Source organism: Leptodactylus fuscus, chromosome 9 (assembly GCF_031893055.1).
Source record: "Leptodactylus fuscus isolate aLepFus1 chromosome 9, aLepFus1.hap2, whole genome shotgun sequence".
NCBI classification, from domain to species: Eukaryota; Metazoa; Chordata; class Amphibia; order Anura; family Leptodactylidae; genus Leptodactylus; species Leptodactylus fuscus.
The window spans coordinates 9,276,297-9,293,117 of record NC_134273.1 but is presented as its reverse complement, the minus strand read 5'-3'; the positions used below and the strand labels follow the sequence as shown (position 1 = coordinate 9,293,117).

The 16,821-nt window shown below is 47.6% G+C and overlaps 1 protein-coding gene across 2 annotated transcripts in view; it reads left to right on the top strand.

Moving 5' to 3' along the window:
• The window catches only part of GNG12 (G protein subunit gamma 12), a 51,319-nt gene extending 34,790 nt beyond the window's left edge, over positions 1-16,529 (top strand). For both annotated transcript variants that reach the window (XM_075287255.1, XM_075287256.1), the window contains exons 3-4: positions 10,718-10,822; positions 10,930-16,529. In XM_075287255.1, coding sequence (XP_075143356.1) covers positions 10,730-10,822; positions 10,930-11,055 — 219 coding nt within the window. In that variant the 5' untranslated portion in view covers positions 10,718-10,729 and the 3' untranslated portion in view covers positions 11,056-16,529. The remainder of the gene's footprint in view (positions 1-10,717; positions 10,823-10,929) is intronic.
• Positions 16,530-16,821: the final 292 nt, after the last annotated feature.

Here is a 16,821-nt window from a genome sequence, read left to right as displayed (position 1 = left end):
TCTTTATTTAAATGGCTCTTTTATCAGTTTTTTTCCTATGACATGTAAGTTCACCCCCTCCCCCCTCACGGAAATGCACAGAGTCTGACTATCTGCTGTATAGATGCAATGTACGGCAAGTGTCAGAACAGGGATCGTGTCCTTGTCTGGGTTCATGTGACTGAATTTGCAGCCTCTTCCAGCCTTCTGTGGCGCCCCCTCTTGTCTGGTGTGTGTAGCTGCACGCTGGCTCCGGCCACTCCTCTTTCTGCTTACTATGGGTGGCTTTCTCAGGACTCTGGAGCTGGCAGGTCCATCCTCTCTTCCAGGAAGGTTATCGCTCTCATTTGCATAGGCTAACATCCTTGTTCGGTGCCTGCAGGTGCTGAAACCCTTCACACGCTAGATTTCCTTATCGGCATCCTCCTCTCGCCTGGACGCCATAGGAGTGCACTACAACTCTCAGCATGGCTACCAGCGGCAGGCTCGGGGTTGTAGTCTCCTAGTGCAGACGTAATGGCTTTATGTAGGTCGGCGCTGTGACATCAGGTGGTAGCGGGCACCTGCAGGGCACACGTGGGATTGTTCCACACACACACGAGCATTTACTCTGCTGGGTCCGGCCCAACGTACACACAGAATTACGCAGGCGGCCGGGGAGGTTCATGGAAGTGGATACAGCTGATCTGCGGGCACTCGGCTCCTTAAAGGAGACCTGCAGAAGAGCCATTCTGTATGGACGGGATAGGCATGGGCTCGGGGACTGTAGAGCAGTGGCCTCCAATGACACTACAAATCCCAGCATGGACTAGAGCATTGGCCTCAACCTGGGACATGATCCACTTCATATATACATGGTGTAGGGGCCGCCACTAGTCCCATAGACAGTGAATGCAGAGCTCATCCATGCACTGTGGCAGGACCCCCATGACTGGTGGGGTCCCCTATGGATAGATGGTAAACGTCCATTTTCATGATGTATTTCTGCATAGACTGCTTATTTGCAAGCCTGTAGGGAGAATCCTATAACGCCATTCATTCCTGGCTTTCTGGTTTATGAATAGAATGTCATAACGGCAGTAAAGACTGACACGCAATGACGGTGTAACTTTATATACCATGCAAAGTTTTTGAGGACCTAAATAACCTATGGAGACAGATACACTATAAAGGTCCTTGGGATTCTCCCTCCTAATACATGACGTAGCGGGTTATTGCAGGGTCATCTGGTGACATGGCAGGAGCTTCTTCCTGGCACTGACCGGCTACGGCTTTACTTCTCTTCTGGTAATGAATGGCGCAATGTTGGTTACTAAGCTGGTGTGCACACTGTGTAAGTATTACCACACTGCATGGGGGGTCCTGTCCAAGACCCCAAATCCCTGATAATGATCAGTGCAGACGCTTACAAGGACTCTTATCAGGCTCTGCAGACATGGCCAGGATGTGCGGTGTGATATTGGGCACTCTAACCCCCAGACACACAGAATGGATTCTGGAGGACGAGGGAGATCTCATCCGGTCTACTCCATTCAGGAGTGCAGGAAAGCTGGATGCTTCCTTGCCATGAGGGTGCAATTGAACACATCGTATCCAATCTGCATTGGGAAAAAAAAATGCAAACGCTGTCCTAAATTTAAAGGTGATGCACATTTATTTAAAGGGGTCATCGGGGATTGTAAACCTTAGTACACGCCAAGGGGGGGGGGCTAGAGAATAAAAATGCACCAATATGTATCTGCACCCTCCTCTCTGATCCCACACTGCCCCGGCCATCAGCGATGACATCACATGACAGAGCCTTTGATGTGACATCACATCTGTATATGGGGAAAGTATGGGGGGTCCAGGTAAGGATCGGTGCATTGACTGCTTTATTGTTTATGATCCCCCTGACAACCCCTTTAACTTCTCCTGTGAGAGTGACCTGCACCTGACTGGTTATTTCTTATCCTGCACGTGTAGGACGGCTCAAGGACCTCTATCTGGCGGCATTTTTTATATTCACATTAGTCGGAAATGTTGGCCTCTATCCTAAGTAGTCATTATCAGTCGGTTCCTGTTCCTGCAGATAGTGCCCCCTCCTGCTATAATCCTCCTCCTTTATGCCGGGCTCTTTCCTTTTCGCAGGTTGCTTTCGGCATCCATGTGATAATTGAGTCTTGTTTGCAGGTCTTGCAGTTCTCTCCCCCCCCCACTCCCTGGCTCAGTAAATGCTCCTTATCCTTTTCATTATCCCTGCGGCTGGTGGTGAGAGCGCCCCCTGTCTGAGCCCCTTCCTCGCACACAGTAGGCTGCCTATGTGCTGCCACAAGCAGATACCTGCACCCTGCGGAGGCGTGATATAGAGCTGTGTTCACACCACTGCTACTTTAACACCCCGTTTCCTTGGATTTTTACACATCCCTTCTCCATTATAGGTTTATTCTCATCTTGTAAAGTGATAACATGTCACAGGGAGGTGCCGTCACTTTGTGATCATTGGGGGTAAATCCTCCACCTATTCTAAGAATGAAGGGGGCCGTAGCCGTTCTGCTGCTGCTTCTCATTTTCCTTTGTTCCTGGGATCGATGGGGTCTTAAAAATTGCAGACGTCTCCGCTGTGCTCCTTCTTCAGGCCCATAGAGTAGAGCAGGGCACCTGGGACACCAACACATTACTTGCTCATATGGCCTGTGTACAACTCTGTCCCATTGAAGTGAATGGGGCTGAGCTGCAATACCAAGCACAGCCACTATGTAACGTACGGCGCTGTACTTGGTTCATCCAGAATACTGCAGGCACTTCAGCCAGCTGATCAGTGAGGGTCCCAGGTGTCCGACCCCACCAATCGGATATTGATGACCTATCCTAATACTTGTTTCCTGGAAAACCCCTTTAATGGAGCAGTAGTGTACATGACAGCTGCTCCGGTCACCTCCGTCTCGTGACCAATAGAGGAGCCAGTGGTCGCACCGCGGACCCCCATCCTGCATTGTAATCTATAAGAGGTGGGGGTCATAGAGAGCAGGGTCTGTGGTCACTGCTTACTAGACCTGGCCACAAGAGAATGGCCCGGGCTCCGGTATGCTTAGAGCGCCCCTTTAATAGTGTGGCACCCCCACCCATCTCCTCTCTCCATGGTCGATCCTTCCCATAGAAATCTCTGCACGGTTTTCCCTTGTCTCGCTGATGTGAGGTTCCATTATTTCGGGGGGAGAGCAGTAACCTCCTCCCGGCAGAAGGTCGAGGCTGCAGATGTCTTGCATTGTCTTCTCACATCCGGAAGTTCCTCCATTTCAGGGACCATTCTCTGACAGGGTTAATGAGAGGCGGTTGTGTAACACATTGCAAACACAGTTACACGCCAAGAACACGGAGGTGTTGATGCAGCAACAAAGGTGTAAGCGTCATATGAGAAGTAGCAGAGCTGGGAGCGCGGGGCCGCCCACTTGGGGTGCTCGGTTTCACCTGTACGTCTGTATCTGGGAAAGCTGGGTGTCCACTCCAATACTATCGCTGCTACAGGATCTGTCAGCCTGATTTTCCGGGCCTTTACTTCCAATCTCTAGTCTGGGAAAGCTGGGTGGACGCCAAAAGCTGTTTCTCTTCTGTCTTTACCCCATGGAAGGGATAGCAGCATAGTTTTTAGTATGTGCCATTCAGAAAGCTGGGTGAGGCGCTGGTTGTCACCCAACTTTCCTAGGGAGAAATGAAATACTCTCTAACTTTCCAACAATCTGCATCAGAACAGATAAACATTGTAAAATATAAAAATATAAAATAAAAAAAATGCTTCTTTCTCCACTCCTTTGTACTCCCTCCTACTAAACTGACATTCAGTCTGAAATCTCCTCTAAATCCGTCTCGTTGGAGCAAGACAGACTGCTGCCTTATTATTGGCTCTCTATACATGGGGAAGGACGACAGACACCAGCATTGCAGCAGCTATAGGAAGTTTCTCTCTCATCCCAAGTGCTTTATTCACCTCCATACAGGTCAGGGCTTCTCTGTAATGTCCTATGGGATTCTTCTGCAGATTCTCCTTTACTTACTGCGGTAGTATATGGGAGACATGATGGCAGCTAGTCTGCAGCGGGGACTATTGGTGAGCACTGGACAGAAGAGGCTGTGAGGCCTGGGGTTGTCTGTCTGGCCGCTGATGGTTGAGGTGTGTACAGAGGTATTGACTGTAACCAGGATAGTTGTGTGCACTGTACACACTAGACACAGCAGCGGCTCCGACTTGTGGGATCTGCCGCTGTTTACACTTGCACTCAGACCGAGTCCCAGCATTGTGTCCACAGGCCGCTGCACCGTCTACTTTCTGATTTTTCCTGTTGTATCAGGTCCAGGGTTGTTCTGGCCGTCCTTTCGGTGTTTCCACACGTTGGGGGGGGTGTTTCTGCAGAAAACACAATTTTATGAATGAAATCCAGGATTTCCACGAGTGCGGATTCACTTCACAGCTCCCTGTTCACCCAGCGGGCTGAGGGTCTGGTCCTCGCCGGTCCTGGCCTGAGCACCTCACAGCAGGTTGGAGGCCGCTTTATATTCAGGCCTGGGGTAAGAGGTTAAAGGGATCCTCTGGGGGAGCTGAGGTGGTTGGAATAGAGCCAGGACATTGCTTATAGTTTAGGCACCCACCCGTGTTATAGCTCTGATTTTGTAGGGAGCCTTAAAGGGGCTGCTCAGGACTTGCATAGGACATAGGGGCTGCTCAGGACTTGCATAGGACATAGGGGCTGCTCAGGACTCCATTATCGCCCTATACGCTGAGGCTACAATGTACAATATTCGGTATATAGTCAGGATATTCAGTGGGACAGATAAGGGGTTAAAATAAGCATTGCATCCTGTGTAACCCCAGGGGTCATCCACATTTTGCAGTGCACTGGCCCTTTAAGATAAGGCACAGCTACAGCAGGATGGTGTACATTGTGATCTGGTGCGTTATCTTTACGATCCCTCTAATAGAGACCCCCTATATCTCCTGATAAGGTGTCTCAGATATGGAGGCTTCCTGCAGCCTGTGTGTGGGCCCTGAAGGGGTTAATGGATTGCGCAGGTGGAGGCTATAGCTGGATTTGTGAAGTTCCTGGCGGAGTAGGTCACAGGTTTTATAGGTCGCCGTTGTATAACCTGATTACAGGTCTGCGGCTGTCATTGTATTATGCTGGGTGAGCCCACGTCATGGACACAGAGACCGTCCAGATAACAGCCCACCGGTAATGCCACTTGTACCCTGCAGACGACTGGGTAAGAGCCTGTATGCACACTAGTTCAGGGATTGCCACCCAGCTTTCCTAGCACCCTGAGCCTAAACACTTAGTACTAGATAACTCCTAAAGTCTGGAATTTGCAGCCACAAAGGACCAATACTAAGTGCATTGAAAACATGGCTGCTAGGTCTAGTGCCACACCTGTCCACAGGTTGTGTGTGGTATTGCAGCTGAGCCTTATTCACATTAGGGGGCCGGGAGTGACACTGAAGGGGACAGAACTGCAGCCCCTTCATTAACGGTATTATTCGGGGTCCCAGAGATCAGACCCCACCAATACTGAAGTGGCTTATCGGTGTGCAGGGATCGCAGTGACACTACAATTCCCAGCATGCACTGTTGCTCAGAAGTGAAACTATAACTCCCAGCGTCCAGTCACAACAGCTGGAGTCCTGAAGGTTACTGATCTGAGCCAGAGATCCGGAATATAAAAAGCTTCTTCAGGGAGTTTGCAATCCCATGATCTGGGTCAGAACCCTGTTATTCAACTAGTCAATGTCGGGTTAATTTCCAGGGTCGTCCTGGTCTCTCCTCCTCTCTACTTGCTGTGCATTGAATCCAGTCTATTGCTCCCTGTTATCAGCCGTTTCAGGCAGGGTGACTCAGACTGTAGTGTTGATTGCACTATGTGGGTACAGGGTGAATGTAGAGTAAGGGGCCGCGTCTCAGGTCAGGAAGTGCACGTGAGATGATGAAACTGCAAGAAAGCGCCCGGACCCGCCGCCCCTCCTGCCAAACTCCAACTCTCTGCAGGCTGTTGTGTCTCAGAGAAATCCCAGTCAAGGGTTAAGAAGTGACATTGCTGCGTCTGGAGGCTTTACGCTGAGTTGTCCGTTGCGATCGCCAGAGTAGACAAAGTGCCATCCCTGCCAAAATGTACAGAGTGTGCTGCGAAATCCAGAACGCATTGATTTTTATTTCTATATTTTCTGTATCTTTAGGGCACATGCACACTGTCAGGATTACATGCAGATTATTTACATGGACTATCATGCAGAAAATCGGCAGCGTAATCCTTTAGCAATAATGTCAGTTCTGTTTTGCACGGACATGATGTGGTTTTGGGGGGTTTTTTGGCATGTAAATTGATCAATGGTGCAAATTGTAAAATCCGCAGCTGTAGATTGCAGGCGTGTTCAGTGTCCAGTGTGTTTTCGGGTTCGTTCACACTTGTGGTGTTTGATCCATCCTTCAGTCATCTAGTGGATCCCATGGTGGACTGTTAGTGGATCCCACGGTGGACTATTAGTGGATCCCACGGTGGACTATTAGTGGATCCCACGGTGGACTATTAGTGGATCCCACGGTGGACTATTAGTGGATCCCACGGTGGACTATTAGTGGATCCCACGGTGGACTATTAGTGGATCCCACGGTGGACTATTATGGGATCCATCAGGTATCTGTTGCTCTCTCCTACTTGCAGGGTGACTGCTCTATACAGTACTAGGATCCCCTGCTGTGGCCTCCAGGGTGCAGCTCCATTAACCCCTTTTAGTCCCAGTTTCCTTATTGTTTTGCCCGACCAGTAAAGTCTGATTTCTGTGAGCCCTGTCCTGGTTTGCTCCCCTGGCTCCGCTGCCCGTGGCTTTCTAACTTGTCCAGACCGACCTCTCTGCACAGTGGTTTGGGAGGACCTGGCCGGGTGCCCACTCGACTTCCTGAACCCTGCAAACCTCGCTGCCTTTTCCCTGCTGCCGGATCCTCAGACTGCGGGGCATGTGAATAATTGCACAACAGGAAACGCAGGAGGGATCTGTGTCTGGCCTCAGAGCATGTGTGGCCCTACAAATCAATGGGCTGCTGTGGCACAATGGGCACCGCGCCAGCTGCTTCCTTACTAGTACCAGTAGGGCTCTATTCATGCAGTGCACTTTACCTTATGTCCTGGGAAAGCTTCCGGTGCATACATTAAACTGTTCCTTTGACCCCGTTCACCAGATAGAGGGTCTCATTAGGTGCATTTGAGGTTTCGTTTTTTTGCTTGCATTTATCGTACGAGTGTATATTTGTTTGCTTTTAACATGGGACAAATCCAAGGTTTTAGAAAACCCTTTCCATGGAAATCTTGGGTTCACATCATGTTAAACTAACGCCAAAGGCATCATGGCGGCAGCGATAGGATCACGAATATTGTGTCGCCAGTCTCTATAGGGAATGTAGTTGTGCAGAAATCCAGCGGGGTTCACCTATCGGACCTATATACATCACCACGAGTGACGTTACTGTGGGACACGCCATACCAGTAGTGACTGCAGCGACTCTACCTGGGCACTACAACTCCCAGCAGTCACACTTGCTCTGCCGTTCTTGGAACTCCCATAGAAGTAGATGGAGCATGCTGAGAGTTGTAGTGCCAACGTTTGCTGACCCACGGAGTAGACTATGGTGTTATAGCAGCCGCTGGCACCGGATTCTGGTTTCACTTCTTATAGGTAATGTACCAAATATTGCAGCATGGTGGGGGCACTTGGCAGGCCGCCCCCCCAGTGTATGTCCGGGGATGCACTTCTTCCTGCTTTGAAGTATCTTCTACAAAACTTGCAGCATCATCCATGACCTTGCACAGATCTCGTGACGTTAGGTGTGGCGTTGCAGTATGTCTGAGTGGTTGCGTTATTTCCTCTCTGAAGATTACGATCCGTCATGTGAATAATCTGGACTTTCTCTCGTTCGCGTCATGTTTCAGGATTCCTCCGTATACTATGGGCAGGTGCACTCTCTGCCACATACCTGCGCCTCCCGCTCCGCGCTCATTCACCGCTTTACGGGGCTGAACCCTTTTTTTGTTTGTGTTTTTTGCATGTAAGATGAGTCAGGATCTGCGTGTAGTGATGTCAGCGTCTTCATAGCAGCGACCGCCCGTGTAAACAGGTGGCTGTCACTGGAGCCAGGCATCGGCCTGCATCATGGAGGTGGCCGTGATGCTCAGTGGTTGTTCCCACAGTGTCCGGTCCGGTCATGCACTAGACGTATATAGGCAATGGTTTGTGTGTCCGTGGCCATGCTTGGTCTGAAAGGTGGAGGGGCCGTACACATGGAGGGGTCGTATCCATCACCATTGACTTCCGCTTCTGATGCCCCCCGCGGTGAGGTGAGGCATAGATCCCTGATTTGGTGACCTGTCCATATTACAGCCTCGTGCAGGAGACATCTGGTCCTTGCATAAGACCCCTCTCTGGTGTGGGCTTAGGCCGGACCCCCCACCATATCCCTGCGGACTTTTGCGGCCACTCCATGTCCTTGCTCCTATACCACATGGTGTCTGCTCCTATTAAAGGCTCCTACATGACACTATTTTTAGATCTGGAGGCTCTTTGGCAATGACCGTATCCCTTTAAAGTGAGGCTGTTGACATAGAATTACCTGCGTACTCTGGGCCGTGTCGTGACGTCCCGCGGCTCAAACAGGTGGAACCGCTTTGTTTTTCTGTGTTCCCATTCAGTCGTATAGAGACGGGTCCAGCAGAAAGAAGAGTCAGCCCATGCCTTCCTATAGGATTGGTGTAATCGGAGACACTTCATATAGGGCAAAGAGCCATCACATCTGGGATTGACCCCGGAACCTGCATCCGCCTATAAACTGAAGGGGTTGCAGGTGATTTGTCTGTCGTCTCCCAGAACATAAAGGGGTAGAGGAATAAACCACCGGCCTGGCCGCCATCTTTCTTTTTTTTCCTTTAAATGTAGATTGTGAGTCCCACATAGAGCTCACAGTGTACATTTTTCCCTATCAGTATGTCTTTTTTTGGAATATGGGATGGAAATCCATGCAAACACGGGGAGAACATACAAACTCCTTGCAGATGATTTTTTGCCCTTGGCGGGATTGGCTGCCATCTTTCTGTCTGGCTAAGCCCAACTATTCCATATGATTGACCCTTGTCGTATGGAAGCCTGGGCCGATACGGTGATATTGTGTAACCAGATGGGCTCATTACATGTCACAATTTGTTGCATTGTTCCGAGGGGTTGGCCAGATGCCGCCGTTCGGGGATTTGTGTGATTTCTGCCGAATGCTGACACTTGTGCTTTGTAAAGCCGGGATCGCTGCATAGTGCACATTCTGCTGCTTGAACGGGAATCCCTTACTGTGCATGTGACACCCAGATAAACATGATGTGGGTGCAACCAGGGGGGGAAGCTCGACCCAAATGATGATCCGATCTATCACTGACCCATGTGAGAAGAGGACGGCCGGCTCTGATACTGCACCAGTGCTTTCTGTATACAAGGCTCTGACCCCTTTGGCACGGCCTGGAGATTTCTATCACTATGGTCCTTTATCCGACCTTGAATAAGATGCATAAAGCTTTGTGTCCTTGCCCTGTGCCGGTAGCGGTGATTCTCGCGTTTCAGGCCGGCTCCTTAGTGTGTCAGGACTCCTCATTCCTATGGGCAGTCCTGATCAATTTGCTGCAGATCTCCTTGTATTTCACTCCTGTCCTGACTTCATCTTATTGTCTCGTTCCTAATAGGACTCTTACTTGTAGATAAAGTAGAACAAGCGTATCTAGAGGAAAGGTGTTTGTCCTCCTGACCCTTGTACATTCTGGATGAGTGTGCATTTATTCTCAGTGCAGATCAGGGCACAAGTCCTTACTGGACAAGGATCGGCAAGGGAAATTGGGCAACTAATATCAACAACTTTTCATAGAATTCTTGTATTTTGTGTCTATTTTGTGTCCTGGCAGACCTTTGTCCATCGTAACAGACTACAGTGAAACCCGATGTAGTCTGAGGATGCCATCATATTGCCATATGTACCCAAAGTCATGCCAACCTACATATGAGTTAGTAGTCAGAGGACGAATGGCTGGCACAGGGCTGTGGAGTAGGTAGGCCGAATCACCGACTCTGACTCCTTTTATAGCAATAAAGATTCTGTAATTCATTTAAAAAAAAAAAAAAAAAAAAAAAAAACAGTGATCGTTACATCTAATTATAAAGTATGAATAATTATATAATTAAAAATAAATTACATTTATTTTGAAGCTGGAGTTGGAACTTTTTTTCCCAAATTCCATCTCCATCCAGAATTGATCTCGACCAACTCCGCAGCCCTGGATGGCAAAATCCGTTGCAGGATCTGACTACACTGGGTTTATAGTCTGTAGAGGACCTGTAGACTGAAAACGGGGGTTATCCAGTTTACAAAATTGAGGATTTCAGATTGGCGCAGATCAGCTGGTTCCCGATGATGGTGTGAGCTGCATTGCTCAAGTCGATGGTACACTGGCTGCACCGCAGTTTGTGCCGACACAGGGAAATGGAGGATTCTGCAAGGCGTCTTGGCGCTCGGACGCTTGCAAATCTAAATTGCAGAAGAAATGGAAGGAGCAGCATGCACGGTGTCTGCACATGTCTTACCGACGCCTGGTGCATGCTCCTCTTTCCATCCTCTCACGTATCGCCTAAACTGATATAGATAGAACATTCTAAACTTTATTTTTAACGAATATTCTTGTCTTTCCATAGACTTCACCAAAGATGTCTACCAAAACAACCAGCACAAATAACATAGCACAAGCACGGAGAACCGTCCAGCAACTGAAGGTGGAGGCGTCCATAGAAAGAATAAAGGTGACCTTATATCCGTGTTTTGCAATTCCAATAATACGGCAGAAATATTCCAAACCATTGGACATCTGTGGCAACTAAAAATTTTTTTGTTTCCCCTCCCCCTTCAGGTTTCCAAAGCATCAGCCGATCTCATGCGCTACTGCGAGGAACATGCCAAGGTTGACCCTTTACTCATGGGCATCCCTGCGTCAGAAAACCCCTTCAAGGATAAAAAGCCGTGCATTATATTGTAGTATCCGCTGCAGACATCTCTACCGTCTCTCTTCACTTACACCAAGCAGATCCTTACCCCGATGATACGAAGGGTTTCTGGTCTCCACCAAAAAAAAAACGAGAAAAAAAAATTAATCTTCTTTAATCTATACCAATGAATTTTTTTCTATTTTATTTTTTTTCCATTCATGTTCATAGAAAACAGTCTCTCTAAAACCAAACCTGTTATTGATGGGACTGGGGGGCGGTCATTTTTTTTGTGTTGGGTTGTATTTCATGTTTTTTAACTAACGTGCAGCGTCTACTCATCTAGTCCAAGTATCACAAAGAGGAATCTTACCAAGACCAAAGTTGCCTCCGTTTTCTGCACAGATTAGCATTGCAGGACGCGAATGGTGAAGTGCAACTAGGGTCCATTGCCATAGACCTGATCCTGCCATTCCAAGGCCTTCGCCCGGGCCCGTTTTTATCTTGTAAATCCAGAAGACCCTGCATCTTCCATTACTTGAACCTATTCACCATGTAGACCAGGCAGCCATTTTGCAGAATCGGTTAAGCCAAGGCACTTGGTCTCATTAGTTCCTATAGTTTGCTTATTACTTGGGCCAAAAACCATCTGTAGGTACTCTGACGCTCCGGACCAGGACTTTCTTGCAGCCTGGTTCAGAAGTTGTCCATATTTGACCACTCAACATTCACATCACTTATTTATAGGGGTGGGGGGAGCATTTTCAAGGACCCTTGGTTCCTGTTGGCATACCAGTCATGTTTAATAGACTGTGCTAGCATCACACAGTGCATGGGCCATGTCCTCTGCAGAAGGTCCACTAGTATTACCAATATGGGAGCCACGTAGGGTGAGGGAAAGTGAGTATTTTTTTTGTTTTATTTTCACCAAAGAAATTGAATGCTCTATTTGCATCGCTGTTCTCCAGTTCATACATTTGCACACTTGGGAATGGTCACTGTCGGGGAGGATCTCGCACTTGGAAGCCTTGACTTGCAGATTTGCAGATTTGCATTATGGACATGTCCTATTGCTCATAAATGGGCACAATTACTGCAGCATCAGTTACGGATCCCTAAGGCCCAGGCTGAAAATCAATGCCAGTCAGCTGCCGCCCAGCTCCAGAGCTGCCAACATGGCTCCGGGTGAATGAATGAGCAGAACATTGCCTGGCGGCTGTAGCCTGGGCCGAACGTCTCTTGTCTAAATCACGAGTCTTTAGTCTTGGCCCCGTGGCGGGGATCGCTGTCACCTAAGATGTCTCCATCCTTCTCATCACGTCGGTTCGTGTTTCATCTACACGTCAGTTCAGTGTTTTAAAGCCAAGTATTGAAACCATTAAGCCAAAGGACCTTTTTGCACTCCGTTTCCTTGCAGATTGTGCTCCACGTCAACTGTTAACAAAAATTCTTCCTCCTATTATTTTTGGTAACCCGGATTCTAAAAAACATGGCCGCTTACTTCCACAAATGGCGCCCCCACCTGTCCACAGGCTGTGGGTAGTAATGCCGGTTAACTCTGCGGAAGTGAATGGGGTTGAGCTTCAACCTGTGGACAGAGGGGGCGCTGTTTTTTTGCAAGGAAGTGGTCATGGTTTCTTGTTTTTAACTCTTACTATCCCTCTAATGCAGAAGATTTAGTTACCGCTGTTTTTGTTTATTGGGGGGGGGAGGGGGTTTGAGCACCTAAAGTCAGTCAAGAAAATTGTGCCGAAAATTACAGATCGGCAACTTTTTGTTTCCAACCCCCGTTACAGCCGGTGCTTCGACATAATGCCATAAACTGTAGAAACTCCCTGCGTAGCGACTTCAGTAAATATCCAGTCTATTTTTACTAGAATGTCTTCTCTGTGTGTATTTTTAATTGGTGGAGTATTTTATTACGTAGCAAAATTTGCAAAAGTGTGGGATTTTTGTACGGGACACTCCAATATAATTCCTTGTATGGTTGGGGGATGGGACGGGGGGAGCGTTTCTATCAGTGTGAGTATTACTAGTACACTCCTAATGTGCCATAGTGGTGACTGTTGTGTATGTATTCATGGCTACTCAGACTGGAGGGGGTTAACGTATTCTCCATGAATTCCTAGAGGATGATGGGTGTTGTAGTCCAACGCCTGCAGAGGCGCCGGCGCGTTACGGATCACTACGGTATCATACTTTACTTAAGGATACTCTCATTTATAATGGCTGCCAATGTGTGTTGCACACCACTGGGTATAATGTATTAGCCAAGGACTCCTCTCCCTGTTCTCAGGGCAGGGGAAGCCATTTTGTGGGCTGTTTCGGCATTCTTGGACGTGACAATCAAGGCCCTTTTTTTTTTATCTATAATTTTTGGGCTAGTAAGGTCGATCTAGAATGAATCGGGTATTACACAAAATGGCTGCCAGTGGTGTGTGAGGAGAAGGGGCGAATTCTCCTGAGGTACTTGTAGACGTGTTAGGGATCATGAAAGTTTATATTAAATGGGGGGGGGGATACGTGACCACTGCAGACCAACCTATGGGCACCCCGATTCTTGTAGGGAGCAGCCACCCATGACAAAAAAAAACAAGCCGGATTTTAGTCTTAGGTAAATTTTGAGGCCTAGTGTCCCCCCAGAGACCAGGTCTGGATTATGAAGTGGTCTCTGTTGCCCATAACAACCAATCACAGGACAGCTTTCATTTTTCAAAAGCAGAAAGAGAAATGAAAGCTGTGTTGTGATTGGTTATGTTCCTAAATCTTCCTATTACATGGGATCGGATCTCTGCCATGGCCGCTCATTCGTCCTAGTGTTAGATACGTAAGGCCTGAAGGGGTTTTATCTCTCCCCATCCTTGTGCAGGTTCATAGGACACAAGCCATACCCCGTCACCTGCGCGCGGCTGTGCGGCTGCCGTCATGGCTGTGGCGAGCATTTCCAGGTTAATCGTCGGCTCTTCTGATAAGAAGACTCTTGTTTTGTGACACAGGGCCAAATAAGGAATTGCTGGAGATTCCTGAAGGAGGAGGACGGTGTGGGAAACGCTGAATGGCTCGGCTGCTGCTCTATTTGTGGTGTATCGTGCGGCCACGTATCTCTTGTAGACATCCCTCGCCGTCTGATGGCTGATAGTCGTAGTGACGGGGACCAGTCGGGGGTGCATGTCTGTATCAGTCATTCCAATACAAGATGGCGTAGGATTGTGACTTGGCCCTTGTACAGGGGAAAAGGGACCCGAAGTGTTACCAAAGGAGGCGCTATAGGTCTGTATCCTCGTAAGGCCCTGTTTACATTGCTTTCTGGTGATTTGTCACCTTTGACTAGTGAAGCAATCCGTTCTCTACGTGGTCTAGCGGTCGCCATGATGTCATTGTCAGTATAGCTTAAGAGGAGTAGGAAAGATGTCACCCGGGTGCTGTAGAGTAGCTGTCGGGCATGCTGGGAGTTGTAGTTGACCATGGAGACCACTGCTATACTTATTTCATACATAAGGACTTCTTCACTTTGGACATTCCCTCCTTAGTAATAAGCCGACCATCACTAGCGATCAGCTGTAATCCTTGGGAAACCTGGCAGTAAGTCTTCAATTTCCCCACAGCGCCACCACAGGAGGACTGAAGTATTACACTATCCATTCCTATCACTGGGGTTGTCTGTGTAATACAGGTCAGGTCAGGTCCTCCAGAGCAGGAGACACTCTTTGTAGTCACTCTGGCTGAAGGTAGGAGCCCCCTCTGTTAACCCCAAATTCCCTGTGGGGTGTGTGGGAACGGGTTTAACACCCCCTATTATGTAAGTGCCACTGAACAGGAATGTAACACAATGATCATGGCGGACTGAAGATAGAATTCACAAATACCTCACCAGTCGCCAGTTTCCTGATCCCTAACGCCAAGGACGGACTGCGAATCCAGCGCCAACGACCGGCCATTGATTGTCTGACGATACCTTCCTCCTCCTCCTCCTATGTATTATGTCTTAACCTAAAACACTACTTGCCATTTTGAGGAATAACAATCCTCTATACGGTATCTATTATTTTTGCGCCACGGTTTAAGCTTATTCAAGAGAAAATGTTGAATGTGATTTTTCTAAATGGGGCCGTGTCCTGAATCGTGGTCAGTCCTTTACGAGATGATTGGTGGATTTATGGGTTTGTTTTTTTATTATTCTGACTGGGACCTGTGGTGCTGCATGGCATTGTGGGTAATGGGGGGAGGGGAGGGGTACTTTGCGTTTTTGTTTGTTTTTTCTCCTCATCGTGTTTAGCAACTATTTTTGGATCATCGAAAAGTAAATCTGCTGATCTTGTAGAGGATAATTCCTTTCTTTTTATTCTTCAGCTATTTTTGTAATCTATATTTTTCTATACTGACAGTTTCACGGTAAATTTTAGACATTTTCAACAGGATTTTTATTTTATTTTACTTTTATTTCAGTTTTTTTCATATCGGCCTTTCGGGTGCCCGTGAAGGCTCAGAAAGCCTGGCCGGGCATGTTACACTGGCAGCCGAGGGGTTATTGCTATTTGTACCAAGAACAATGAAACATCTTGCGTTTTTTGTTTTTTTTTTGGTTTAGAAACGCTTTGCGCAGGAAGTGAACCCGGCGCCGACGACTAGGAGCAGCAGCCATTTTGTTTTTTTCTCCACTTACTTCTGGTGTTCATGTTTTGCGCTACGTTCACTTTTAAGTTTTGTTCATCCGGTCTGTCAGAGGACCAGAAGAACAAATAGACTGACACGAACGGAACCCGAGGGACTCCATAGACTATATTGGGGTCTGTTGGGTGTCTGGGTGGTTTTCATTTCATCCAAATCACCAATGAAGAATTTGGGCCTGCTTTGCTTTTGTCAGATGATTTTATTTGACAGGTGCCTCGGACGTACACCTGACACCGATGTGAACGTAGCCTTAAAGGGGTTGTAGAGAATGAAGAAAATATGGCTACCTTCTTAAGAAAACCACTTGAACTTGTCCATAGGTTGTCGGGTATTGCGGCTTATCCTATTGAAGTGAATGAGGACAACTTGCAGTACCAGACACAACCTCTGAACAGGCGTGGCAGTGTTTTTTCGAAAGAAAGCCACCACATTTTCCAAATCCCTTTAAGGATATTCTTGCAATCCTTATGAATTTTGGCTCCAGTCACACAATGGCTGCCCCCGTTGCTGCTCGGGCCGGGTTCATTTTAACAATGATACATTTAACAGGAAAAAAAAAAAATTAAAATTTAAAAAAAAAAAATGTAAAAAATTAAAAAAAAAAAAAAAATCTTTCTGTAATTTTTTTTTTTTTTTTTTTTTCTCCTTCTGAAATTGCGAGCTGTCACCCGTCAGTATGGAGTCTACAATCCGTGTGATCTATCCCGGGACTGTTGGTGAAATGTTTTTGTATGATTTGTCACTGTGTGTTTTTTCGTTCTACCAGAATGGCTCTCGTACGGCGAGACGCAGCAGATCGTTCTCGATTGTGACTCTGTAAAAACTTTACCATGCAAATACATCAATGTTGTAGCCATTTACTGGTCGGCTCGTTCTTGTGTGCAGGTGTCCTCTTTATTTTGGGGGGGTTTCGAGGGATTCGGACTCTCCTTTTGACCCGGTTTACATTTTGCCAATTGTTCCTTGTTCATATTTCCACTACAAACATTTCCACAAGACTGGACCTTTCCTTTAAATCTGTCAGTCATTGTTTAGAGGTTTCATGGCTCCGGACTACCATGACATAACATTACAAAATCATGGCTGCTTTATTACAGGGACAGCACCACTCCGGTCACAGGTTGTGTGTGGTATTGCAGATCAGCCCC